This window comes from Sus scrofa, chromosome 13, assembly GCF_000003025.6.
Source record: "Sus scrofa isolate TJ Tabasco breed Duroc chromosome 13, Sscrofa11.1, whole genome shotgun sequence".
Classification (NCBI taxonomy): Eukaryota; Metazoa; Chordata; class Mammalia; order Artiodactyla; family Suidae; genus Sus; species Sus scrofa.
This window is the reverse complement of record NC_010455.5, coordinates 89,740,580-89,767,730: the sequence shown is the minus strand read 5'-3', so window position 1 is coordinate 89,767,730 and position 27,151 is coordinate 89,740,580. Positions and strand designations below refer to the sequence as shown.

The window sequence follows — 27,151 nt, the reverse complement described above, 5'->3', positions numbered from 1 at the left end:
GAGCCAGCAGCTACAGCTCCAGTTCGACCCCTGGCCTGGGAACCTCCATGGGATGTGAGTGCTGTCCTAAAAAGACAAAAAAAAAAAAAAAAAAAAAAAAAAAGTCCAAAGCCCTGCTCTAAACTTGCTGAGTAGTCTCTGTTTTCTCTCAGTATCTATGTGCACTATCTTGAGAGCCAAACTTATGAGCACAAAGACTTGCTGTATTAGCATGGCTGCCTTTGGCTTTCACTGCTCGTCATTAGAAGGAGAGAAAGAATATGTTCCAATTATTTATTCTTGTGCAATGAATTATCCCCAAACTTAATGGCTTAAAATAATAGCCATTTTATTATGTCATCCAACTTTGTGGTCAGGAATTGGGGCAGGGCTCATCTGGACTGTTCTTTTGCTGTACATGTTATTGTCTGAGGTTACTTGGTGGTGTTCAACTGATGGGTGGGTTGGTCTGGAGGGTCCAAGGTGGGTTTACTTGAGTGGAACCATGGTAAGGGTTTCTGGAACACTAGGCTTAGCTGGCATTAACCCATGGAACATCTGCCCGTGGCATCCCTATCATGGCAATTTCAGAGCAGGGTGGGGTTGCAGCAGGGGGACATACTTCATAGCAACTTGGGTCTCCCCCAGAAAAAATGTTCTAAGGGTCAGGAATTGGAAGCTGCCAATGTCTTAGGGCAGGCATGGTTCTGAAAACTGCCCCCAGTCACTTCTTCCATATTCTCTTGGTCAAAGCAGTTACAGAGCCCCCCCCCCACCTGTCCCCAAATTAGAACAGATAGCAGAGGGGATGTTCTGTGGAAGAAGTGACAAAGAATTTGCAACTGTCTTTGATCTGCTATGGAGCATGAAAAAAAAAATTCAAGAAAACAGAAAAATGAGAAAAGAAAATATTTTGCATATGGACTCTGATAGAGTCGTCTGCAAAGCTGCCTGGGCTTATATCAGACACTTTTGTGCCACACTCGCTTCATTCATTTACTCAGTAGGTCAACCAGCAGAATGTGTGTGCTCTGTGGGTCAGTCTCAGTGCCTCACTTCAAGAAATAAATAAAAGAGAATTGCTGAGGGAACCCACAGTTGTCTCCCTGCATCAGTGGCTTGGTCTCTGCAAGAGCAGAATCCTCTTCTCTGTTGGTAAACTACTGTAGCACATGTTTTCTTTTCTTTTATTAAAGTATAGTTGATTTACAGTGTTTCTTCAATTTTTTACAGTGTATAGCAAAGTGACCCAATCACACACAGTTTAGCACATATTCTCAGGTCTCATAAATCATGCTGGCTTCAGTTTATTGTTTTAATTCTTCAGACTTTGCTTTATAAGTCACATGAAGCAAGAGACATGGGTAGCTTCCCTTCCATGTTTGAGGAAATGAGTAGTTTTAACTGTTCTGGAAAGCTTTCTTACAGGGGGCTGGGAGTATTAGGGTCAACATTATTTTTTTTCTTTTAGTTACATCTGATACATTCAAAAATATGCATAGTATACATCAACTGTCATAGGTAAATAATGTATTTCTCATCAAATAAATTCTAAAATATAAAGTATCTGTACTGCGTGAAGCTTACAAAGCATGATGAAGTAAAAGAATTCCTGAGACCTAGCCTTTTAAAATGAGGGCATATGAATCTAAATTGTGCTCTGTTGTTTTGTTGAACTCTCCTCTAAATTTGAGGACTACAGTTTTGTAATATAACCATTGTTGTGCTTTTCACCCTGAGGATTTATGTCTAAACTTTCATGGTTATTTCAGGGTAACAGTTGTTTTTACTACGTTTAGATATACAGTATCATGTTTCTTAGCAGGAAATAATTGTGTTACGGGTTTCCGTCTTTGGATAATTCTATTTGGAATATTTTACCTATTTTACAATATAGAGCAAATAATTAAACAGTATTATAGTAGCAGTTATATTTTCTCTTAATTTTATATCCAAATGAGCTTTAATGAGGGTTTTTTTCCCCCCACAAAGCTAAGACTATTCTGCAAAGAATGACTTGTTCCTCGGTTTCTGCCTCTGTGTTTCTCTTTTTCTTGCCCCACCTCCTCCTTTCCCACAGAAAGTATTTCTGCAAAGGGGTGGAGAAAAGTGCCCCAAATTGTTTCCTTTATTCCAACCATTAGGTGCCTTTGAACCAGAATGTTAATATTGATGGTTCATATTACAGAAATACCAACCGAGTTCCTTAAATGCTGATCCCTAGAGGCTGTGGAACTTGGAGTATTTTGCTGCATCATAGTGTCAATTCCAGTGTACAGGACCTCAGGGAGAAATGCTGTCCAGATTTGCTTGCAGAGGCTCACATAGTTCAGCTTTGAGTGTGTGTGTGTGTGTGTGTGTGTGTGTGTGTGTGTGTGTGTGTAGTTAGGGGAGGAGTCCAGATGAAATGGATGGTTATGATGTCTTTTTATCTTTATTATGGAATATAGGGAAAAAGACCTAAAAGAGACTTTTTTTTTTTTTTTTTTTTTAAATCTTGGAAGATATTTTCCCCCATCTAGAAGCAGCTGCTCCTCCCGGTCAAAGATATTATTTGAGGCCATATGATAAATGGTGTTGGGGTGTTTGATAGTTTTGATAGTTTTCTGGGGCACTTGCCAAGATGTCGGATTGTTCATGTGTGGATTATGTGTATCCCCTTGGTGGAGTTTTGTTGTTTTATTTTTCCTCTTTTTCTTTTGGTGGTTTTCACATCAGCCATACTATTTGCACTTAAACCAGGGTGGGAGCAGGGAAATGGACGGGAAGTAGAAGTGATATTTGGCTCACCTGCTTAGACACAGTTCTGTGGCTTGGCTGAGGTGGCTGTTTCACAACTGTATTGTGTATTTATCAAAATTTAGAATTGTCCAAATGGTATGGTTTGTTATCTCTCTCTCTCTCTTTTTCAATATACTGGGAAGTCATGTATTTATTCTGTAGCAGCCATGGAAGTTGTCCTGTGGGTTTGGACGTACCTATTCTAAGCTGCCTGGAATCCTTTCTACAACAAGGCTGGACATAAATTTTAAGATACCATGCCCACAAGACTATAGAATATTCTGCTGCTGCAGCTTAAAAATCAACACAATATTTGCTCAGTATCATAAAGGGCATGTTTACAACTTTACCCAATGAAATGGAAAATTTTAGTAACTGGTAAGAAATTGAGAAACAGGCTTCGCAGTCCCTATTTACCCCTCTGAAAGAAAAATTCCTTGACAGGAAAACAGACTTCTTGGCTCTATCTAAGCAGAGTTTGTCACTGTATTATTCATTTAAATATGAAGCTGGGGGTGTGCTTCTGCCTCAGAGATAATTATAACCTCAAGGACTTCCTGTCAGCTCCCAGGGAAGAGCCTTAAGTGGAGAAGCCTTCACTCCCGTTGTTGAGAAACCGTTATTACTCCCAGGCAGACTCAGCACTGCTTTTACCCCCATCCGTCCCTTAATTGGGGCCCAGTGGACAGGAGAAAGCAGCCTGTCAAACAAATCTGCTGACTCAGCCTGGCCTCTGGTTACCAGGGCAACAGTGACAAGGGGAGAGGGTTTGGGCGGGAGGCCCTGGAATTCTTTTGGCAGGTTTCACGGATTTCAGGGTCTTGACAGCCACTACCGGGGCTGGCTGGCCAGCTGGCTGCCTTCTCGAAGCCATTCCTGACCAAGGGCCCCAGGGAGGGACACACCCGGCTGTGAGCAGCTCTGGTCCAGGGAAGGCTCTGAGGTCTGTTTTTTGTCATGTGAAGAATAGCTATTGAGAGAGGTTAAAAAGTGTCATATCATAGCATAAATAGCAGCTGTTTCAGTCTTTCCTTCAGCCCATGGGGCCATAGTTTTCCTTTTAGAAAAGCATTTCAGGGAATTAGGTTTCAGGGTTGACTGGGCTCGTCAGCAGTCATGTTGTCCACCCAGAATGTGGCTCCCTCTGAAGTAGCCTGACCATTTATGTTCATTCATTTATTTGTGCAACATGCTGTAGGCACTAAATGCTCAGCAGTGCATTTAGGCTTGGTCCCTACCCTCTTAGAGCTTTCGTTCTAACTGCTGTCAGTGTTTTATTTGCCTACAGGTCCCAGAAAGAATCCATTTTCTAAAAAAATACCAATTCTTTTTCAAAGGATCCCTTTGAAAGATGTTATAAACCAGAACACATTTTCATTTTTATTTATGTATTTTTCAATTTTTATTTGTTTTCTCTACAATGTTTTAAAAATTACTGAAGTATAGTTGATTTACAATGTTGTGTTAGTTTCAGGTGTACAGCACAGTGATTCAGCTATATTCTTTTTAAGATTCTTTTTCAGGTTCTTTTCCCTTATAGGTTACTACAATTCTGTATACAATTTTTAAAGGTTACTTTCCATTTACAGTTATTGTAAAATATTCGCTATATTCCGCATTTCGTACAGTACATCCTCGAGCCTATCTTACATCCAGTAGTTTGTATCTCACCCTCCCTCCCCTCCCCTCCCACTGGTAACCACTAGTTTCTTCTCTATATCTGTGAGACTGCTTCTTTTTTGTTATATTCACTAGTTTGTTGTATTTCTTAGATTCTATATAGAAGTGACATCACACAGTGTTTGCCTTTGTCTGACTTATTTCACTTAGCATAATGCCCTCAAGGACCATTCATGCTGTTGCAAATGGCAAAAATTTCATTCTTTTTTATGACTGAGTAATTAGTACAAATACACTTTTTAAAATGAGGTTCACCAAGTGTGCACAAAGGAAAAGCAGCTTCTTTTTTCCTGATTTTGATAAGATCACTGAGGTATGAAGAAATATTCCATCTCCAAATCCATTCAGCTATTTTTAAAATTACATTAATTTTTTTATGCAGGATTATTTTTTAAGTACAAAGACTTTCCCAGTCACGTCTCTTAGAGATTTTTTTTTTTTTTTTGTCTTTTTAGGGCCGCACCCACAGCATATGGAGGTTCCCAGGCTAGGGGTCGGATCAGAGCTACAGCTGCTGGCCTACACCATAGTCACAGCAATGACAGATCTGAGCCAAGTCTGCGACCCTATGCCACAGCTCATGACAATACCGGATCCTTAGCCCACTGAGCGAGCCAGGGATCGAACCTGCTTCCTCATGGTTCCTAGTTGGATTTGTTTCTGCTGAGCCATGACGAGAGCTCCTCAGAGATCATTTTATTCACTGCTCTGTGTTGCCACCAGTCTCTTGTCTCTCTCCCCAGCAGTGGTAAGGCGGATATCCTTTCTAGGGGGAAGAGAGATCCATGGTTTGTTGCTTTTGCAAATAACAAAAATGTTGGAGAGCAGGGTGGCGAAGCTGTTGCCATTGGCATCTTTCACATGAACTACATCAAAAGAACCGGGATGTCTTTCCCTGTTGGTGATCAAACCAATTCTTCCTAGGTTGGCGCCTCCAATAACTACGTGAAGGTTACCAGCGTCCAATTTGATGAAATCAGTAATCTTGCCAGTCTCCAATCAATTTGAATGATGTTATTCACCTTGATGAGGGCTCGAGTATCTGGGTCACCAAATGAGGGATTCCACCTGGCCTCCTCAGGTGTAACACAATGAACAGCAAACCCATCCTTGGTGTTGTAGATCAGACAGATTCTCTGCAGTCTTGTCTATGCTGATAACATCCATAAAACCAGTAGGGTAGGTTATGTCAGTGGGGATGTTGCCATCAGTCTTAAGGAAACACTGCATACAGACTTTTTTCCTTCATCTACTGTTAGGAAGACTTAAGTCTGTTCCTTAGGAAAATAAAGAGGGGGAGACATTCCCTCAGCCTGTGGGGATCAGTAGATGGATGAGGAGCAAACACACCAGTCAGTTTATCCAGCAGCCAGTGTTTTGGAGCTGCTACGTGCTTCAGCTGCTTCTTGGGACCACGAGCCATGGCTGCACCAGGCATGAAAAGAGCAGCTATTCTTTTTTTTTGTTAAGTAATGAGAAGAATATCTAAATTAGATAATGTTTTCCTTAATGTGATTCTAAAGGATAACAGATTATGGAATAACACAAGGTGGCTGTATGCATCCTGAATTAAAAGAGCATCAAACAGACCATGGATAATACTTAAGGACTCAACAAAATGTCTTTCTCCAAATGTCAGTTTCAACTGTTATTTCATGGTGATAATCTGAATCTAGCAGCTGAGCCTGTGTGATGAAGTATTTGCAAAAGGGAGGCTCCAGGAAATGTGACAGTGAATTTCTAGAATCCCTTGGCCCAGAGTTAAAAAGAAATTTACATTGGGATTTTTTTTTTTTTTTCCTATAAAGAAGGTAAATAATTCAGCATTCTGCCTCTCAAGTCCCTTGGGGTTTTGGCACAGAGCAACTTCTCTGCACCAGAGTAACTATTTTAATGTTAGGATTTCAAAATATTGTCTTTTTTTTCCCATTTGTTTCTGTTCACCCCACCCTTTATAATGAAAACAATCCAATCTTCCATTTTTGTAGAACCCCTGGCCACACACATTTAAATCAAGCAAAGCACCCTCAGAAGAGGTTATTGTCTTTCTCTTTGAAGTACATTCCAGGAAGGGCCAGAGCTGGCTGGTGGGAGGTGCTCCCTCAGCCCAGGACGGACTGGGCTGCAGGATGCTTTCACTGCTGTTTGCTTTCTCACCTCCTCTGTTGATTTATTCCACAGGCAGGCTGCAGGCCATTGGGGAGCTGGAAGGAAGGGAGGTTTGTCGTTTGCTTCCAGGGACACCTTCCTCTTACAAATCGGTTTTTGTCTTTCACCCCCCTCAACGCCCCCCCCACCTCGCCCCAGCTATTTTACACACTACCCCCTCCCCCAACCCCTAAGGGAGGGTGTTTTTTAACCCTCATATAATTATTTGTTTCCGGGAGCTAGATGGAGGACGGAAAACTCTGAAAGACAGTCTCTCGCCTTTATTTGCATCCGTCTTTTCACCCCCAGCTTGGATGTAGAGAAAAAATAAAGTTGTGGTGGAGGAGCGTAGGGGTGGGTTACCAGGGACATCTTTCCAGATCTTTCTGAAACTGGCCTTTAAGATCTGAACTTGGAACTTTGCTAGATGTGCTTGTGAATTCCCAGGACACTAGCTCCACCCATATACATTGAAAAGGATCAGAGGATCCATCCAGCTCAATCTCTTTTCCAATTCAGAGGGAGAAAACGTGTTCAGGATAGTGAAACAGGCCACTTCATTAGATCCTAAACTGCTGGAAGGAGGGGGGTTGTTATTTCCTTTTTTTTTTTTTTTGGCTGGGAAAACAGACTCAGAGAACTGAAATAACTTGCCCAGATCCTACAGACAGTAGGTGAAAAGGCCGAAAATTTGAGGTCTGCCAACCTCAACCTTGGCTCTCCTCTCTCTGCCACTATTTGCAGAGGGACTGTGAGAACAGGGTCCAGATCCTGGGAAAGTTGCTTAGCTCTCTGTGCCTCAGTTTCCTCGTCCATAAAATGGAGACAACTGGGTTGTCACAAGGATGAAATGAAATAGCAGGTTAAAGCACTTAGGACAGTGCTTCATAAGTAGTAAGTGACATGCAAGTATTAGCTAATATCTCTGCCTCCTAAAACGTACTATTAACAGTCCAGCAAGATGTGTTTTATAAGCCACTTTTCTTTTCTTTTTCTTTATGCCTTCAGCACATGGAAGTTCCTGAACCTGGGATCAAACCTGTGCCGCAGCAGTAACAATGGTAGATCCTTAACCCATTGAGCTACAAGGGAACTCCAAACCACTTTTTTTTTTTTTTTTTCCAGATGAACAAACTGTCAAGAAAGTTTAAAAATGTAGACCAAGATGTTATAGCTTGGGAGTAGCTGAGCTGGGACTTAAGCTTGCATCATTCCAATTCCAGGGACACTGTGCCAAGCCTTGATCATGTCCAGTAACATTTAACCCTCAACAACTTCTTGAAAATTTCAGTGGCCAGTAGCTCAGAGAATGGAGAAGAAGCCAGTTCTACCACTCAATAGACTACTAACTAGAAAGCTTCCCTCTGGAATAGAAGGCATCGTCCTTTTTCATGTGACAGTCCATTAGTAGTTGAGGAGCTGTGATGTGCCCACTCAAGTCTCTTTTAAAACAGTCCCTTTGTAAGTTCCTGTCGTGGCTCAGTGGAAACGAATCTGACTAGTATCCATGAGGACGCAGGTTCGATCCCTGGCCTTGCTTGGCGGGTTAAGGATCTGGCGTTGCTGTGAGCGGTGGTGTAGTTTGCAGATTCGGCTTGGATCTGGCATTGTTGTGGCTGTGATGTAGGCTGGCGGCTACAGCTCTGAGTCAACCCCTAGCCCGAGACTCTCCATACGCCTTGGGTGCGGCCCTGAAAAGACCAAAAAATAAAAAAAGATTAAAAAAAATGAAATAGTCCCCTTGTATCTTCCTAGGTCATGACACCCTGACCTCTCCCCATCCTTATTTTTCTCCTCTGGTGACTCTGTAAAATACTGTGACAAAGTGTAGAACATGGGAGGCCGCTTTGTATGGGGAAGTTGACTGGAGGCGGGCAGGTGGTTGGTAGCTCTAGAGAAGCAGTGTGGACTATGTGAGTTGAAAAGGAGGTCTAGAGCATGTACACATCAGGGAGAGGGATCCCACAAAGAATGGCCCTTTTTTTTTTTTTTTTTTTTTTTTTTTTTGCCTTTTCTAGGGCCACACCTGCGGCATATGGAGGTTCCCAGGTTAGGGGTCTAATGGGAGCTGTAGCTGCCAAGCCTACGCCAGAGCCACAGCAATGCGGGATCTGACCCGCGTCTGTGACCTATACCACAGCTCACGGCAATGCCAGATCCTTAACCCACTGAGCAAGGCCGGGATTGAACCCGCAACCTCCTGGTTCTTAGTCGAATTCATTAACCACTGAGCCACGACGGGAACTCCTCCGCATTTTTTTTGGTTACAGTCTGTCTCCCCTCTAGAATCCTCAGTGAGGCGGGATGCTGTCTGTGTTGTTTATGGCTGTATCCCTGCTGCCGAGAACAGTACCTGGCACCTGGTAATCTCCGTAGTATTTTTAAAAAAATAAATACAGGTGCACATGAATGCGTTGTGGGAGCTGAGAGATACAGCTGACTGAGATTTGGAGCTGGGATAGGTGGTGATGGCATAAGGAGGAAGCTTGAAGTTAGTAGGAAAGGCTGCTTTGCGGCTGGATGAGGAGTGTACTGTGAGATGTGGAGTTTCAGACTCCAGCTGGACACGTTTATTTTGGACTTCAGGGCTGGGAGAGGGGAAGGTAATGGTTTGCTGTGGTTACGGTTGTCAGGGACGGCTTGCTGGAAAAGGTGTCAGAACCCCCTTTGGGTTGGAGAGTTATGGCTCAATGAAGGGGGACCCAAAGCACTGAGAAGTCCAAGAAACTGAAGACTTTTTCAGAAGGACAGGGTGGGTGGAGGTGGAAGGGACCCTGGGAAAGGATCTGTGAACAGATTGCTGAACTGGAGTGGAGGTGGGAGATGAGACAGACCCAGGAGCTCAGATGTGTCTCCAGCTTAGCATGTTATCCTGCTTGGAGTAGGGGGAGCTGCGGAGGGAGCATGGTGTTTGGAGGCCTGAGTCCTGTTTTGGACCAGCCTTGTTCAGCTGTCCCCCTGTTTCCATGTCAGTTTACTTAGTCCAGTGCCCCTGGCATTGGTCTTTGCTTTAGCTGTTTTAGTTCCAGCAGTCTTGTCTGCCACATCTTGCTCAAACTAAAGTCAGGTGTTTGCCTTTCATAACTGCCCCTGCAAGGGCAGCAATGTCATGTGGCAGCCAAATCATACTGAGTACGAGGCTTAATTTTATACCTAAGTTTAGTGTGTTTGTTTTAATACAAATCCTCTATTGTTTGGATGAGGACATGTTAGTGACCTTCCTCTCTTCCTCCTTTCCTTCCTTCCTTTCATTTCTTCTTCTTCCTCTTCCTCTTCTTCTTTTCTTGGCTTAAGGATTCAGCAACTTGATGTGGGATCTCAGTTCCCAGACTAGTGGACTGAGCCAGGGCCACAGTGGTGGAAGCACTGATTCCTAACTACTAGAACACCAGGGAACTCCCAATTCTTTTATTTTCAAGGCTTAGGTTTTGTACTGCTTTTCTTCTTCAATTTATGAACAAAAATAGGCAACTATTTTCCTTCTAAAAAGGCTACAATTTTAAAAATTCTAAATATGGGACTATTATATTATGAAATATAATTGAGTGAAATGAAACTTCTAACCATTCTCCATTTATACTAAAAAATGAATTTTACGCTATACAAAAAGGTTTACAAAACCTCTCTTTGTTAGAAGAAGAAGTCGTAGTAGTAATTTTCTTAGCCTTGCTGACTCATGGTGAGTTTTACATTTGGTTTAATCCTTTCAAGGTGAAAGTTGACCAGGAAGAAGTGTCAAATCAGGTAAAGTGGATTAGTTCCATGTGATAGTATGACTTTTAAGATTGTTTATTTTTGTTTTCTGGGATTGGACTACAAGGCAAGAGATGTTAATAATCATAATATTTAGTTAACATTTATTAAGTGATCTCATGTACGAGTGCACCACAGCTACCCTACTTGGTGGATGCTATTATTATCCCCAATTTACAAATGAGGAACAAAGAAGTCAGATAACTGGTTGGGAGATGGCCTGGCCAGGATTCAAATCCAAGCATCTGGCCCTGGAATCCCTGTTTCTGACCACTCTGCCCTCCTGTTCATCTTCTGTGTTGGGAATAGGAAAAACACAGTGGGGTCATTTCACTAGGATGGAGTTTGAGCCTGACTAGTTGGGATGTATAAAATTGACTGTTGTTTTACTCATATTTGTGGTTGGAGTTGAGAACTGAATGTTCTTAGTTAATTTTTTCTTTTATTATTAATTACAATGTAAAATATTTCCACTTGAATCCCAGTGGATTCATTGCTTCTTCACTGAGCAAGTATTTATCAAGTACATATGTGCCTGGTTGTTACACACAGTGGGGATATAGGAGTCAACCTGACAAATAAGATCCTTTTCCTCCTGAAGCTTACATTCTAAAGAGAAAGACAGGCAATAAATCCATTAGTTGCTATGAAGAACCGCCGAAGAGATGGCAGCTGTAGAGACAGACATCAATGAGGGAGGGAACTCTAGGAAGATCTGAGGATTATGTTCCAGTAGAAGGAACAGTTGGAGCTGGAAGTGAGGAACAGTGGAGGGGAGTGAGGGGATGCAGGGAGCATGTTCAAGACAAAAGAGAAGACAGGGCTGTCAGGCAGGCTTCTGGGCCATCGTCCAGGTGGGATAGGGAGCAGATGGGTTTAGAGCTAGGGGCCAGCCTAATCTTCACAGTGCCTACTGTGACCCAAGAAAAACCTTAGAATAATCTCGGAGAAGTGTTGCCCCCCTCGAGAAATTTTCTCAGACTGGCTTAATTTATATTTCAAAGTGAGTCTTCAAGTATATTCAACACTCTTTCTGTATTCTCGCTTATGTGTTAGTCATTCGAAGGTGAAAAGGATACTGTGAGCCCCCTACAGGCAAAACGTGGCATTGCCTTCTGTGATGTTGGGGATCAAGTCCTCAAGAATTAGGGAAACAACATTATGGTGAAGAATGGAACTTCAGTTATCTTTCATTTAAAATAGCAGGAACAGATGTGAAACGGCAGCACTGTGAAATGTTCCCTGATATAGTAATGGCCCTTCCAGCTTTGGTTATTATAAATAGGACTTTTGAATTTTATTTGTATATTTAGCTATACACAAGCATTCTTTTTATTTTTTTTTTTTTATTTTTTATTTTCCCACTGTACAGCAAGGGGGTCAGGCTATCCTTACATGTATACATTACAATTACATTTTTCCCCCACCCTTTCTTCTGTTGCAACATGAGTATCTAGACAAAGTTCTAAATGCTATTCAGCAGGATCTCCTTGTAAATCTATTCTAAGTTGTGTCTGATAAGCCCAAGCTCCCGATCCCTCCCACTCCCTCCCCCTCCCATCAGGCATCCACAAGTCTCTTCTCCAAGTCCATGATTTTCTTTTCTGTGGAAATGTTCATTTGTGCTGGATATTAGATTCCAGTTCTAAGTGATATCATATGGTATTTGTCTTTGTCTTTCTGGCTCATTTCACTCAGTATGAGATTCTCTAGTTCCATCCATGTTGCTGCAAATGGCATTATGTCATTCTTTTTTATGGCTGAGTAGTATTCCATCGTGTATATATACCACATCTTCCGAATCCAATCATCTGTCGATGGACATTTGGGTTGTTTCCATGTCCTGGCTATTGTGAATAGTGCTGCAATGAACATGCGGGTGCACGTGTCTCTTTTAAGTAGAGTTTTGTCTGGATATATGCCCAAGAGTGGGATTGCGGGGTCATATGGAAGTTCTATGTATAGATTTCTAAGGTATCTCCAAACTGTTCTCCATAGTGGCTGTACCAGTTGACATTCCCACCAACAGTGCAGGAGGGTTCCGTTTTCTCCACAGCCCCTCCAGCACTTGTTATTTGTGGATTTATTAATGATGGCCATTCTGACTGGTGTGAGGTGATATATCTCATGATAGTTTTGATTTGCATTTCTCTTATAATCAGCGATGTTGAGCATTTTTTCATGTGTTTGTTGGCCATCTGTATATCTTCTTTGGAGAAATGTCTATTCAGGTCTTTTGCCCATTTTTCCATTGATTGATTGGTTTTTTTGCTGTTGGGTTGTATAAGTTGTTTATATATTCTAGAGATTAAGCCCTTGTCGGTTGCATCATTTGAAACTATTTTCTCCCATTCTGTAAGTTGTCTTTTTGTTTTCTTTTGGGTTTCCTTTGCTGTGCAAAAGCTTTTCAGTTTGATGAGGTCCCATGGGTTTATTTTTGCTCTAATTTCTATTGCTTTGGGAGACTGCCCTGAGAAAATATTCATGATGTTGATGTCAGAGAGTGTTTTGCCTATGTTTTCTTCTAGGAGTTTGATGGTGTCCTGTCTTATATTTAAGTCTTTCAGCCATTTTGAGTTTATTTTTGTGCATGGTGTGAGGGTGTGTTCTAGTTTCATTGCTTTGCATGCAGCTGTCCAGGTTTCCCAGCAATGCTTGCTGAATAGACTTTCTTCAAGCATTCTTTTTAAAATGCATGTTGTATCTATTTGAACTATTCCAGAAGTAATTTAAATGAAGGGGAAATTTTAAAACTATATATTTTGTATCTGTGTTCTCACATTTTTCTTTTAAGTTGAACATTTTATTTTCATATTATGTCATTACAGGTGACATAGTTCATATGCATTGTGTGTTTTATGTGTGTGTGTGTGTGCATGTGTGTCTATATATATATATATATATATATCTCCAATGGAGTTCCAAAAATGATTCTTATTGTATGTAAATTCATACTACCTGGAAATCGCAAATTCAACTAGTGCTTTTAGGATATATGATGATAAAATTGTATCACGTATAAAGAAATGCATCAATCTCTTCAGGTTGTTTAAAAGGGTATCCATTAAGAGCTAAACCCACATTTATTCAGAATAGTTGGAGAACTGGAACATTCCAGTTGATTTTTTTTTTTTTTTTTTGACAATGATGGTTATTGCCCAAAGATCTTTGTAGGTACAGTTTATAAAGGACTAGGAATTATATCATTGACCAGCTATTTTTGACTGTGGTTTGTGTAGCTGAGTGTGTTTGAGGAGTTGGTGGGCTCTATACCCTCATGCCAGCTCCAGTCCTTGTTATTTTTGTGTATGAGGCCTCCATGTAAGCTTTGGCTGAAAGATAAAGTTTCTAACGCACACTGCCTACCATATAAAAACAGCTATCAGGAAATAATTCATTTATTCTGGATTTATTCAGAAGGTACTTCCAAAGTTGAGATTACGGACTAAAATTCCCCCTTAAAAAATCTCCATTTTTTGGTTTCCTTTTTACAGATTACTGAATAAAATTTGTTAGTTAAGTATTTGATCATTTGCCATCTGGATGAGCATAAGTGAACTAGAAGCCCTTTCTAGACAAGAGTATTTATTTCCGTATAAGTCAGCAGTGCAGTTTCTTATCAACCAGGCCTCTCACGGTCTATAAGAGTCATGCTACCATAACTCCTGAACTCTAGTAACCGAAAGCTTTTATAGCCGATGACTTCACTAGACTTGTCTAGACAGCAGTTTCTCTCTAAAATCATAGCATGTAAGGGCTGGAAGAGCTCTAAACAGGCACTGTAACTCAGATGCCTAAATATTCTGCTTGCCATGGTAGCCATGGTTTTGGGGTTTGAGGATGGTGAGAGCAATGACTTCAGCCTGGGTAGTGGGAAACTAATAGGCATAAATATGGGAAAGGCCTAACTTTGGTCAGGGGAACAAGGATAAATATACAAAAGTATCACTGTGGAAACGGCAGCACATTTGAAAGGAATTTTATGTCTGGTCATATTTGTCAAAATGGAAGAAATTTCCTGGAGGTTATATCTCGAGAAAGTAATTGCAGTCAAATTAGTAACCTTTTGGATTGACTTTCCTTGGCACAGTAATGCATGCCAACTCAAAAAAAAAAGTGATGCTTGTGTTTTAATTTTTTTCTGATGAAATCCATATGCTATCAAATGGTTGTCAGTGGAATTTGGATTGCATCTGCATGGTTCCCCAAGCTTCAGCCATTTTAGCCAGCAAAATAATTAGTCAAAGAGAAAAACTAATTGACTAACAAAGCTTTTAACTGATTGTTTTTGCTCTCCCGATTATTGACATAAAACTGCCAGGTGTGATTTAAGGCAGAGCCTGAACTCTAATTTCACAGCTTTACTGGCCTGTAAGTGGCAAAAACCAGAATGCACCTGCCAGTCCAAAGGAGTCCAGTTGTTTTGATTGACTTAGATTTGTGATCTGAGCACCTGGGATAAAAATAGCCTTGTCTCTGAGAAAGTGTCTTTATATGATTTGAATATTTAAACAATGGATGGGTTGGACACTTGCTACCTAAGTGCCTCAAGGGCAGATATTACATGAGTTTCTCATTAATTTTGTGACTGTGAGAAAGTGACATGCTGGTAGGACTTTCTTCAGAGGAATAACACTAATGATTTCCTGATTATTTTGACCTATGGGAGATAAAGTGCTTTTCTGTTTGGTGAAAAGTTTTTATTGCAAAGCATCATTTGCTCCCATCCTTGTGACAATGAGTGACTAACTGTCACCTCTCCCTCTGACTGTCGTATTTCTGTAGGAAGCCGCCCTCTGTAGACAGCTCCCCATGGAAGCCGAGACTCTGCCCACAGTTCAAGCTGCCGTCAACCCACCCGCCATGACCCCGGACATGAGGTCCATCACTAATAATAGCTCAGATCCTTTCCTCAATGGGTAAGTCAACACTTGGGGCGACTATTTTTGCTTTCTTTATTGGTGGTTTAGAGTGTAACAAAGCTTTATGTTGTATGAAGTTAGGGATTTTGGATGGAGGTTGGGGTCAGTAGGCAAAAAAAAAAAAAAGAAAAACAGAGGAAGAAGTCATCTACCTTTTTAAATCTCAAATTCAAAAATTGGTGCTATGAAATGGAGTAAACCCCTAGTCAGTAACTTGAAAATGAGGATGGAATTATGATTTCAGTGGGTTAGTATTATGTAGCAGTTATTTATAGATATATATTTATTTAAATTTTTATTATAGTTGATTTACAATGTTCTGTCAATTTCTACTGTACAACAAAGCGACCCAGTCAATTATATATATTCTTTTTCTCACATTATCCCCCATCATGTTCCCACAAGTGACTAGATAATAGTTCCCTGGGCTATATAGCAGGATCTTATTGCTTATCCACTCCAAATGCAATAGTGTGAATCTACTAACCCCAGAATCCCAGTCCATCCCACTCCCTCCCTTCCCCTTTGGCAACCACAAGTCTGTTCTCCATGTCCATGAGTGGTTTTTTTTTGTTTGTTTTTTTAGTTAGGTTCATTTGTGCCATATTTTAGATTCCATATATAAGTAATATCATATGGTATTTGTCTTTCTCTTTGTGACTTACTTCACTATGACAGCCTCTAGTTCCATCCATGTTGCTGCAAATGGCATTATTTTTTTCTTTTTTTATGACTGAGTAGTATTCCATTGTATGTATGTACCACATCTTCTTAATCCATTCATCTGTCAGTGGACATTTAGGTTGTTTCCATGTCTTGGCTATTGTGAATAGTGCTGTGATGAACATATGGGTGCATGTATCTTTTTCAATGAAAGTTTTGTCCAGATATATGCCCAGGAGTGGGATTTCTGGGCCATATGGTAGTTCTGTATTTAGTTTTCTAAGGTACTTCCATACTGGTTTCCATAGTGGTTGTACCAATTTACATTCCCATCAACAGTGAAGGAGGGTACCCTTTTCTCACATCCTCTCCAGCATTTGTTATGTATTTATTTATTAAAGTATAATTGATTTACAGTGTTGTGTCAATTTCTGCTATACAGCAAAGTGACCCAGTCATATGTGTATATACATCCTTTTTCTCATATTATCTTCCATCATATTCTAGCACAAGAGATAGGATATAGTTCTCTGTGTTATGCTGTAGCATTATGCAGTAATTATTTAGAGGAATCTTGTGGTTTTACATAGCCAATAGGGCGATAAAAGTATGTTATATGGCAAATATGGAGCAAAACAACTTGAGTTGATGCATCTGGTGAAATGTGACTGAGATCTGTAGTTTAGTTAATGGTATTATACACTGTCAGCCCCTGATGTTGATCATTATGCTATGGTTAAGCACCGTGTCCTTCAGGAAGCTGGGTATGGGATGCACGGAAACTCTGTACTCTTGTTACATCTTCTCTGCAAGTCTAAAATTATTATCTCACAATTTAAATATCAATTAAAACAAATAGGTATTGTTTTAAAATATGAAACATATGAATAGAAGAAAAAGATAATTTAGCCAGAAATACCTTTATGAGTAAAAGAAATCAACCTTAACTGTAGCCTTTTAAACCCAAGTAAAGAGCAGTTTTCTATTTCCTATGTCTTTCTTGCCCTTGCAGAGACTTCTGATAAGTAAACAAATAAATTTTGAAAGTTATTAAAAACAGAGAGAAAGATGAAAACAAAAAGTAACCAAAATAATCAAGGAAAAGAGTTTTTAAATGACTGATTTAAAAATACTTCACATGTACATAAAATTATAAAGAATAACTTAAGATTTACCCATATACCCATCACCCAGATTTACCACATTTCCATAGATCTTATTTTTTTAATAAGTATTAAAATTAATATTTCATCTCATCCCCGCCACTACTGAAATCCATTTCTTTCCCTTATTCCCTCCCAGTGGTATCCACTATTTGGAAATTGATGTGTATCCATTACATGTTAGAAAAATTATTGAAGTATAGTTGATTTAAAATGTGTTAGTTTCTGCTATACAGCCACGTGACTCAGTTATACATATATATTCTTTTTCATATTCTTTTCCATTACGATTTATCACAGGGTATTGAATATAGTTCCCTGCTGAACAGTAGGACCTTGTTGTTTATTCATCCTATATATAATAGTTTGTATCTGCTAATTCCAAACTCCCAATCCTTCCCCTCCCCACCTTCACCCCACCCCTTGGCAACCACAAGTCCATTCTCTATGTCTATGAGTCTGTTTTTGTTGTGTAGATAAGTTCATTTGTGTCAAAATTTTAGATTCCACGTAAAAGTGATACCGTATGGCATTTGTTTGTGACTGTATTCTATTTTTGAAATTTCTTTCCATTTTTTGCTCCACAGGGGACCATATCATTCAAGGGAGCAGAGTACCGACAGTGGCCTGGGGTTAGGCTGCTACAGTGTCCCCACGACTCCAGAGGACTTCCTCAGCAACGTGGATGAGATGGACACAGGTAGGATCAGGGCCTGTGAGGAGGCCTCATAACGGGTTTACCCTTTATTTATTTATTTATTTGGCCACGTCCATGCCACAGCCATGACCCAAGCTGCTGCAGTGACAATGCTGGATCCTTAACTCACTGTGCCACAGGAGAACTCCCAGGCTTGCACTTTTTTTTTTTTTTTTTTTTTTTTTAGGGCCGCACATGCGGCATATGGAAGTTCCCAGGCTAGGGGTCAAATTGGAGCTGCAACTGCCAGCCTACACCACAGCAACACCGCATCTGAGCCGAATCTGCAACCTACGCCACAACTTTCGGCAACACCAGGTCCTTAACCTGCTGAGTGGGGCCAGGGATCGAACCTGTGTCGTTATGGATCCTAGTCAGGATGGTTACCACTGAGCCACAACAGCAGCTTCCGGGCTTGCACTTTTAAGTCGTCTCTTTAGTCATCACAATTCTAAAATCCAACCAGAAGCATTTAACCTCAACAACAACATAGTGACTGCGGAAAAGCCCCCTAAACCTGGGCACTATAAATAAACTCTAGCCCTTTCCCCATAGTGGACACAAATATAGTTTTATATATGAGCATGAGATTTTAATTTCTGCTCTCTTTTCTTTCTTTTTTCTCCCCCTTGTCCTTGCTTCATAAAACCATTTCCTCGCAATTGCACTGACATACCACTCTCTGCTTTGCCATTCTTCCGTAATGGAATATTCGTGCTTTTCTAGCTTTTGGTTATGATGTATGGGCCACCAGTATGCAAGTTTTCTCATGCATTCACTGCATTTGGGAAGCAATTGGCACGGGCATTTGGAAAGTTAAGCAATTCAGAGAATTCTAAATTGTCAGCTCCACGTCCTAACATGGTAACAGTGTTATCCCACAGCAATTAAATTTAACATAGTCCCTGGCCCTGCCTCAGCTGGTTTCCTGGTTGCCTCCTTTTCTCCATTTCTCCAGGAGTGAGGCTTCCAAATTTGGTTTTAAGAGCCAAATCTAGATTGAATTATCAAAGTCCTCAAATCCCAGAAGATATTCTAGAACCAATATTAAATATCAGCTAACAACAAGGATCTACTGTATAGCCCAGGGAACTATATTCGGTATGTTGAAATAACATATAATGGGAAAGAATCTGAAAAAGAATGTATGTGTACACACACACACATACACACATGCATAAAACTGAATCACTTTGCTGTACAACAGAAACTAACACAATGTTGTAAATCAACTATACTCCAATGGGGGAAAAAAAAAAAACTAAAAATGGACTTAAAAACATTAAATAACAGCTAACGTGTTAACTATTTGGACTTGTTCATGCAAGTTTCTCCTCCATCATCACTGATGATAGAAAATGGTTCTGTGATGCAGGAGTTCCCGTTGTGGGGCAGTGGAAATGAATCTGACTAGGAACCATGAGGCTGCGGGTTTGATCCCTGGCCTTGATCAGTGGGTTACGGATCTGGCATTGTGGTGAGCTGTGGTGTAGGTCACATATGCGTGGCTGTGGCATAGGCCAGAGGCTACAGCTCCGATTGGACCCCTAGCCTGGGAACCTCCATATGCCGCGGGTGCGGCCCTAAAAAGCAAAAAAAAAAAAAAAAAAAAGAAAGAAAGAAAATGGTTCTGTGATGCAAATCATTGCTCTCCCAGTGCAGTTGTCCAGAGTGCCCTTGTTTGTTACCCTCCGCTCCTCCATGACTGTTCTTTGTGCCCTGAAACTAAACGATGGGTCAGACAAGAGTCAAACTCGGCCAGAACGTTAGAGCAGCTGTTCCCGGCTCTCTGTGCGGGCCCTCATCTACGTGTTTAGAGAATTGCACAGACTGTCTTGTGAGGAGTCACACAGGAATAGTTTGAACTGTTTGTTTTGTTATTCTTCAATTTATTACTTCAGCCTCCTCCCTCCCTTCCTGCCTCCCTCCCTCTCTTTCTTCATCTGTCTCTTTATTTTTCGGTGTGAGATTTATTTCGCCCTCTTTGGAACAGCCTAATGAAGTGGCTCCTTCCTATGTTTAATAATTGTTTGCTTTCATCTTTTAAACATTGGGACACCAGTAAAGATAAAAAGCAAAGTTAAATAAGAAAAGATCTGGAGATCTAAATCTAAGCTTGATGCTTAAAAATAAAAAAGTAAAAAAGCTGAGGAGTTCCCGAGGTGGAGCAGCAAAGCAAGTTAAGGATTTGGCATTGTCTCTGAGGCGGTGGGGGTTTGATCCTCAGCACAGCAAGGATCTGGTGTTGCCATGGCTGTGGCATAGGTCCCTGGCCGGGGAACTTCCATATGCAGCTGAAAAAGCGTTAGAAATAAAAAGGATGAATGCTATTCTGCGGCTTTTTAAAATGACATTGAGTGGATAAATGAGGGATGTTTTGAAGCCAACATGTAGAATTAAAGGGTGTCCTGAAAAGAGCATGGTCTTGCCCAGACAGGCAACTGGGTTGGACCTTTGCTTCTCTGCTTCTTAGCAGTGACTTTGGGTGAGTGACATAAACTCCCAGGGCCTCAGATTTCTCACTTATAGAGTGGGAGTAAGGTGCTCACTTCATAGAGTTGTGAGGGGGTCATGAGGTCATAGAGCTGGGCACCAAGTTTTTTCTCCTCCTTCGAAGAAAGATGAAGTGATGTACAAGCTGGCCTTAACCAGGTTAACCTGGTTAAGTGAGTATTAGCCCATTGAGTTTAGGGTCACATCTCTGAAGCCTTAATAGGAAGTGGGCATAAACCCTCTCAAGGGGAGACATGAAATTAACTGTAGAGATGATGAAAAGCTGAGAAGTGGGCAAAGCTCAAGTGTAACTAGCAAAATTCTAGTAGACCCACTAACCTCACCCTAACCACATGCCGAGTGGGAAGAAGCCAGCTGAGCACTTCCTTTGCCAAATACACATGGAAACAATAGCTGGACGTGGTGTGAGCATAGAGTAGAGGGAAGAACAGAGAAAAGGCCAGGAAGTTATCTACCTTCTAGAATATTCTGTGATAACCACACCCTTTTAAGAATTGCTTGTTTTGCTTTGTTTTTTTGTTTGTTTGTTTTTTTTGGGGGGGGCTGTCCCACTATTATTTACTTATTTATTTGTTCTTCTTTTTTTTTTTAATCTTTTTATGGCTGAAAACATGGCATATGGAGGTTCATAGGCTAGGAGGGGTCGAATCAGAGCTGTAGCTGCCGGCTTACACCACAGCCACAGAGACACCAGATTTGAGCCGCATCTGCCACCTATACCACATGATCCCTAGAGCTATCAATGAAGATAGCCTTTTAATGACATGGTTAAGAGAAACTCCTCACTGCTGTCTTTGAACATAAAGAGGGATGATAGGGACAAATTTAAGCTTACAGTTAAATCGTTGGATTATAGCTCTGGGATAAGGCTTTTATGCAGTCACAGCCTCTCAACTCTTGGCACCCATCGTAGGTCAGATCCACAGTGCCTTCACTTGCTCCTTTCCTGTCTCCCTGGACTTACCCATTCTGGACCATGCTCACCCAGAACAATAAAAGATTCACCTGGCACCTCTGCATCTCTCGCGGGGAAGCATCACCAACTCAGTTTCAGTAACATGGCAGCTGTGGTTTGCACAGAGATGAAATAGTTTAGATCTGCAGCAATAAAATCTTCTGATGGAATGTAGACACGGTGAAATAAAGAGAGTTATGCTACCACTTGAGTTTGTCCCTCTTTCAAGAGCTTAGAAAAAGGAATTAAAATGGTTTCATTTCATTCTGTTACAGGAGAAAACGCAGGACCCACACCCATGAACATCAATCCTCAGCAGACCCGTTTCCCTGATTTTCTTGACTGTCTTCCGGGAACAAATGTTGATCTAGGAACTTTGGAATCTGAAGATCTGATCCCTCTCTTCAATGATGTTGAGTCTGCTCTGAACAAAAGCGAGCCCTTTCTAACCTGGCTGTAATCAATACCATTGTAGCTTGGATGCAGCCGTGACCTGACATTTCCTGGGCCTCTTGGAAAACACGATGGAGCAGAGCAAGTCTGCAGGTGTGCTGCTTTCTGCCTCCATGACGCATGCTCCCTCCTTTCCTTGTGGCCAGTTTAATCATTGCCTGGATTTGATTGACAGTAACTTAAGTTCAACCCAAATAAACATTCTAGTTTCATTTTCTGCAAGCCTGCATTCCTGTGATGGCTTAAGCAGAATTGTTTCTGCAGAATTAATTATGCAGAATTGCTTCTCCGCTTTTCTCTCTGCTGCCCCATGACTAAGCTTTATGGGTGTTAGTTGAAATTTATACATCAATTAATTATAAACCATGAAGAGCTGACCACAGGCAGTGACAGGCGGCTCGGTCCAGGAAATGTACACAAAATTAGACCTGATTTACAGTTTCAAAAACTGTATTGATGATCTTAGTACCAGATGCTTTAAAAAATATTTAACTTGAGCTTTAAAAATCATTGTACGGATAGTAAAATTCTGCTGTTTGGAATACAATGTAGTATTGAATCCGTGCTAGTTCTGGTAGTTCTTCTTTGTATTTACAAAGGCGCATGCAGTCCCATTGCAGTTTCTCCTTCTTCATTTTACTGCACAGCATCTAAATAACTAATCCTTTCAGCAGGAGAGTAACGGCAGCATTAGTCACAGTTCCTACTCTAAGATCTTATGAAAGAAACCCGTTTGGTACTCATTATGAACATTTATTAGACAGAAGTTTTGAAAATTACAAGTTGGATTTTTTTTTTTAATTGCAGCTTAGACCTTGATGTTTATTTTGTCAAGCACTATCATTTCGTAGCTGATGACAGAGGGCAGCCGAATGTTTTTGATAAATCAGTGCAACTGAATTTTTGCCTTTTGAAACTATCCTAAAAACATCAGGACAACATAGCTTTCAACCTGATGGCACACACAGTAAACTGTTGCTTTTTTAAATGCTGAAGTCTTTGGTCGGTTTTGCTTCTTTCAAGATTTGAGGTATTTAAAATCATTTTATCTATGAAACTGTTTGAAGGATGAAGCAGATCTCTGACTGACATGTAAAAATATGCCCCCTGAGGGTGTATGGTGGAGACATGTTTCTGAAGTCATTACAGTTGATTCCTAAGTATATTATCCTAACCCTGTTTGCTACAGTTGGTATAAAAAGGCCTGAAATATGTACTCAATACCTCTTATGTAACCAAAACCATTTTTTATTAGCTTTTAAGGACTGAGAGGGAGCATCGGGTTCACCGGGCGTGCACTCTGCCTGCATTGCCAATGAAGTCCTCAACTGTTTAATATTTTGACATTATTTATAATCTATGAATTTAATATCTCTTTTGGAAAGACATTAATACTGCAGGTCTCTGAGAGGAACCTTCCCATTCCCAAGGGGCTGATTTGCTGGGGATCTTTCATGGGATCCTTTTCAATCTACCAGGATCTAGACGAGCAGAATTCATCTTATCTTGTTGGAAAGAAGGCAAGTGTAAAGGTCAGAGATGAAGTAGAAAAGCAGTGGAATAGAGTGGAAAGGATGCCAGGTGTGAAATGGAAATAGACAAGCCAGAGTACCCCCAAAGCAAGACGAGCAGGAGGTCTGGAAAGTGCCCCAAGGAACAAAGCAACGATTTCCTCCTACAACCTTTGTACCCAAAGATTCTGTTGTGGAAGGAAAGCAGGCTTCGGTGCACTTTATGTGGGAGAAGGAGGAGCAGGACTGGTGTTGCCCAGTCCGTGCCAATATTAGGTATGTAGGCGGACAAGAACATACACCTACGGTTGTTTCCAACACAATGAAGTAACTTTTTTTTTTTTTTTTTTTCCTGAAGGACCCATGGTTTCTGTTCCTCTGACTCCTTCTCTCTTCCTCGAAGCGCTCTGAGAGAGATGGGGGTAGATGTTTCTGTTGCTACTAAATTGAAGGGAGCACTACTTCTTTTTCTCTCGTGTTAGTAATAATTGCAAAAAAGCTTTGTGCGTTCTTTCTAAGAAAAAGCAAAAAAACAAACAAAAAAATTTATAACCCCACCAAAACAAGGGACCTAATAAAACTGAGCAGTGTTACTGTATTTTTAAAAAAATATTTTTGTAGACTCATTTTCAGGTTATTAAACATAAAAGAAACAGATATCCCTCTTTTTTTAAAGTAGTTAAAACATCGATGATTTTTATTGTCAGTTTTTAGACGTAATTTCCTAGTAAGCTTGTGGCATTAGAAAAATAGATTAATTTTTTTTAGTGAAATTAGTTGGAACATTTATTAATGAACATAACAAATATTTTTCCAGAGTTAAATATGGACCTTGACTATGTGTTTACTAATAATAAATGAAGCCAGATAGAATTTTTTTTTTTAAGGTCATAAAATATGGCCTTTGTTAAAGAACACTAAAGCTAGAAATCTAAAGTAAGAACAACTTTTTAAAGGCTATTTCCTATTATTGTTTAAGTGTTTAAAGCCCTGCAGAATTCATGATAAGGTGCTATTTATACTATATTTCTTATTATAAAACAACTGCCAGAATATCTTGTCTTTTTAGTCCTAAGTCAATCAATAGATGTCAACATTTTATCTAATAATTTTGCAGAGAAAAGGCATATTAAAAATTGAAATAAAAAATAATTTCAGAGTTCTTTCTTTTAAGATGTTGTATTTAGGATGTGAAATGCCATTTCTTTCATGGACTATACAACACAGCGTAAAACATTTAGTCTCCTGGGGGTACTGCTGACTCCAGCGTGGGAGAAAAGCGCTCTGTGGAGGAAGGTGATCTGGATTGAGAGAATGCAACATTCATGAACAATAAAAGCTGTTAAAAGGAAATTGTAGATTAACTTAATTGGGAAAATAGGTGATTGACAGAGACTGTTTCCCTAACACACTACATCATTTATGTGTTAGTACTTTAATTTAAAAAAAAAAATTTCTACTTTTTGTAGTATGACATATGTGTGTTTATTTTTAATTTAGATTGCTATGCATACAGAAAGTATGCAGAAAAATCAGTCAGATCAAACCAATTTACCTGGAGTTTGGTACTGGTTTTTACTTCTCTGATTCTGTATAAGAAAAATAAATACAATTGAATTTCCACTTGGAGCCTTTATCTTGTCGTTATTTGTGTGTGTTCCTTTCACTAAGGGCTTTGGGTGGTACTGAGGAAAGGCTTATGTAACATTCTGGCAGACAAACAAAGAAAGAAAATTTTGTAGGCAAACATTTTTTTTGGTTCAAATGCCTTCAATATTCTAAATATCCACAGAATTCTGATTTCCATTGTATTTGAATTTACTCCCTGAGACTTTACATATATATAAAAAAATCACATTGTCGGTTCAACACCCTCACAGATTTGACAGAGACATCACAACCACAAAGAGCTAGAAATGCATAGGAATTTACATCCTTCAAGAGGCCCTTTGGCCAATCACAGGTAGGCATGTAACTTCCATTCCAGAGTGAGTCCTCTGTTGGGATCATGCAGAAACTACCTTCTGTGGGATTTTGCCTGAAAGCACACTGGCTATTTTCTCCCCTTTCTGGTGCTGTTTCCCTGACTCTCTTACCAGTTTCTCCTATAAACAACCACTTCCTTGATAAATCCTTCCTTAAACAATGCTCTCTTAGTAAGTCACTTGTACATGATTACTTGTATCTGTTCTGGAAACCAGACCTAAGATAGCATCCAGAACATACAACACACTCTTGCAAATCAATAAGAAAAACAAGCAATTCAGGAGTTCCCGTCATGGCTCAGCAGTTATCGAATCTGACTAGCATCCATGAGGACTCAGGTTCAATCCTTGGTCTCCCTCTGTGGGTTAGGGACCATGATGTAACTGTGACGTAGGTCGCAGGCACGGCTTGGATCCCACCACATTGCTATGGCTGTGGTGTAGGTTGGAGGCTACAGTTCCAATTAGACCCCTAGCCTGAGAACCTCTATATGTTGCAGCTGCAGCCCTAAAAAGACAAAAAAAAAAAAAAAAAAAAAAATGCAATCCAGTTGAAATACAGTGTAAGGAGTAAGGATATAAATTGAAATATTTTGCAGTGGGAAACTGGATGCCAAATAATTTCCCAACCTCATTACTCATCAGGAAAATGGAAATTAGTTAGTAATGACATAACATTTCACTTCTATCAAATGGCAAAATAAGAAAGGCTGATAATACCAAGTGTTGGCTAGGATGTGGGGAAGTGGGAGAGCAATACACTGCTGGTGGCAGTGTAAATTGATAAAGGCAATTTGTAACTTCCATGAGGCTGGCAACTTGATCTATTTTGTTCACCACTATATCCTCAGTCCTTAGGGCAACGCCCAAAACATAGTAGATACTAAATAGTAAATATTTGTTGACTGAATTAATATTTTGGCACGCTGTGTTCCCCTAGGAAGCAAGTAGTTTCAAAGGGAACATACAGAGAAGAGTGGTTGCAAAATAGGGGGAAAAGAACTTCCTAGACAATTTAATTGATTAAACAAATCTGTCAGACCCAGGCAATGGAGTGACAGCATTGTACCAACCACATTTTTCATCTAGTTGATCAATCTATTTGATAAGTCAGTCTGACAGGCATTGCAGCCAAACCAGCTGAGATCTGGGACTTGTACAATTACAGTGTATTCAATTTTTTTTTCTTTTTACAATCTACTAAATATTCATATATGGGTGTTTCCCATGAAAAACTGTAGCCACTATATTTTAAGTTTTTCCCTGGGGCACTCTAAAAAAAATTATGACTAAATATTGTGTGGACATCAAAGTTTCTGGATATATAGTTTACTTGACTTCTAATGAGAGCCTATGTGAAAGTATTGTGTTAGGTTAAAATCTGGAGAAGCTATGATACCCGCCTTGCTGTCCAGAATAGTTAAATGTATGTAATATATCAAAATGAATACACTATAAAGATCAGATGCATTATGTCATATGAGGAAGACTTTTTGAATGAGATTCTGGTCCCTGGCATGAAATGGGTCTATGGATTCTGGATTTATTCCAGGGATGTCTCAGAAGTTCTGGTACATTCAGGTCTCAGAGCAGAATTCCTTAAAATGTTCTCCAAAATGTTCCCAATGTTAAAGATTCACCAAAACAATTAACCAATGCATTTTTATTTTTGCATCATCTCTGAAGCCTTCAGGAAACTGACCAAAGCTTGAGGTGCTGTTCACAGAGAGATGTTCATACACATATGTTACACTCAATTCCAGTTGACGCATGGCTTTGTTGAAGCCCTTCCATTGACCTTAGACTCTGCAACTCTTCCCTATAGGCTGTCTTTTGAAATAGGTCCCTTGTAACTTAAAAGTTGATAAAGCATTAAATGGTCATTAGCAGAGATCTATAAGTCGTGTTTAGAAATATTAATTTGTAGATGGTCACAGATAGACATCA

The 27,151-nt window shown here is 40.1% G+C and overlaps 1 protein-coding gene and 1 pseudogene across 1 annotated transcript in view; one reads left to right on the top strand and one right to left on the bottom strand.

Moving 5' to 3' along the window:
* WWTR1 (WW domain containing transcription regulator 1) overlaps positions 1–24,751 on the top strand; it is a 146,568-nt gene extending 121,817 nt beyond the window's left edge. The window contains 3 exon segments of the mRNA XM_013992351.2: positions 15,127–15,260; positions 17,677–17,789; positions 21,531–24,751. Coding sequence (XP_013847805.2) covers positions 15,127–15,260; positions 17,677–17,789; positions 21,531–21,715 — 432 coding nt within the window. The 3' untranslated portion in view covers positions 21,716–24,751.
* On the bottom strand, positions 4,998–8,142 carry LOC110256315 (annotated as a pseudogene).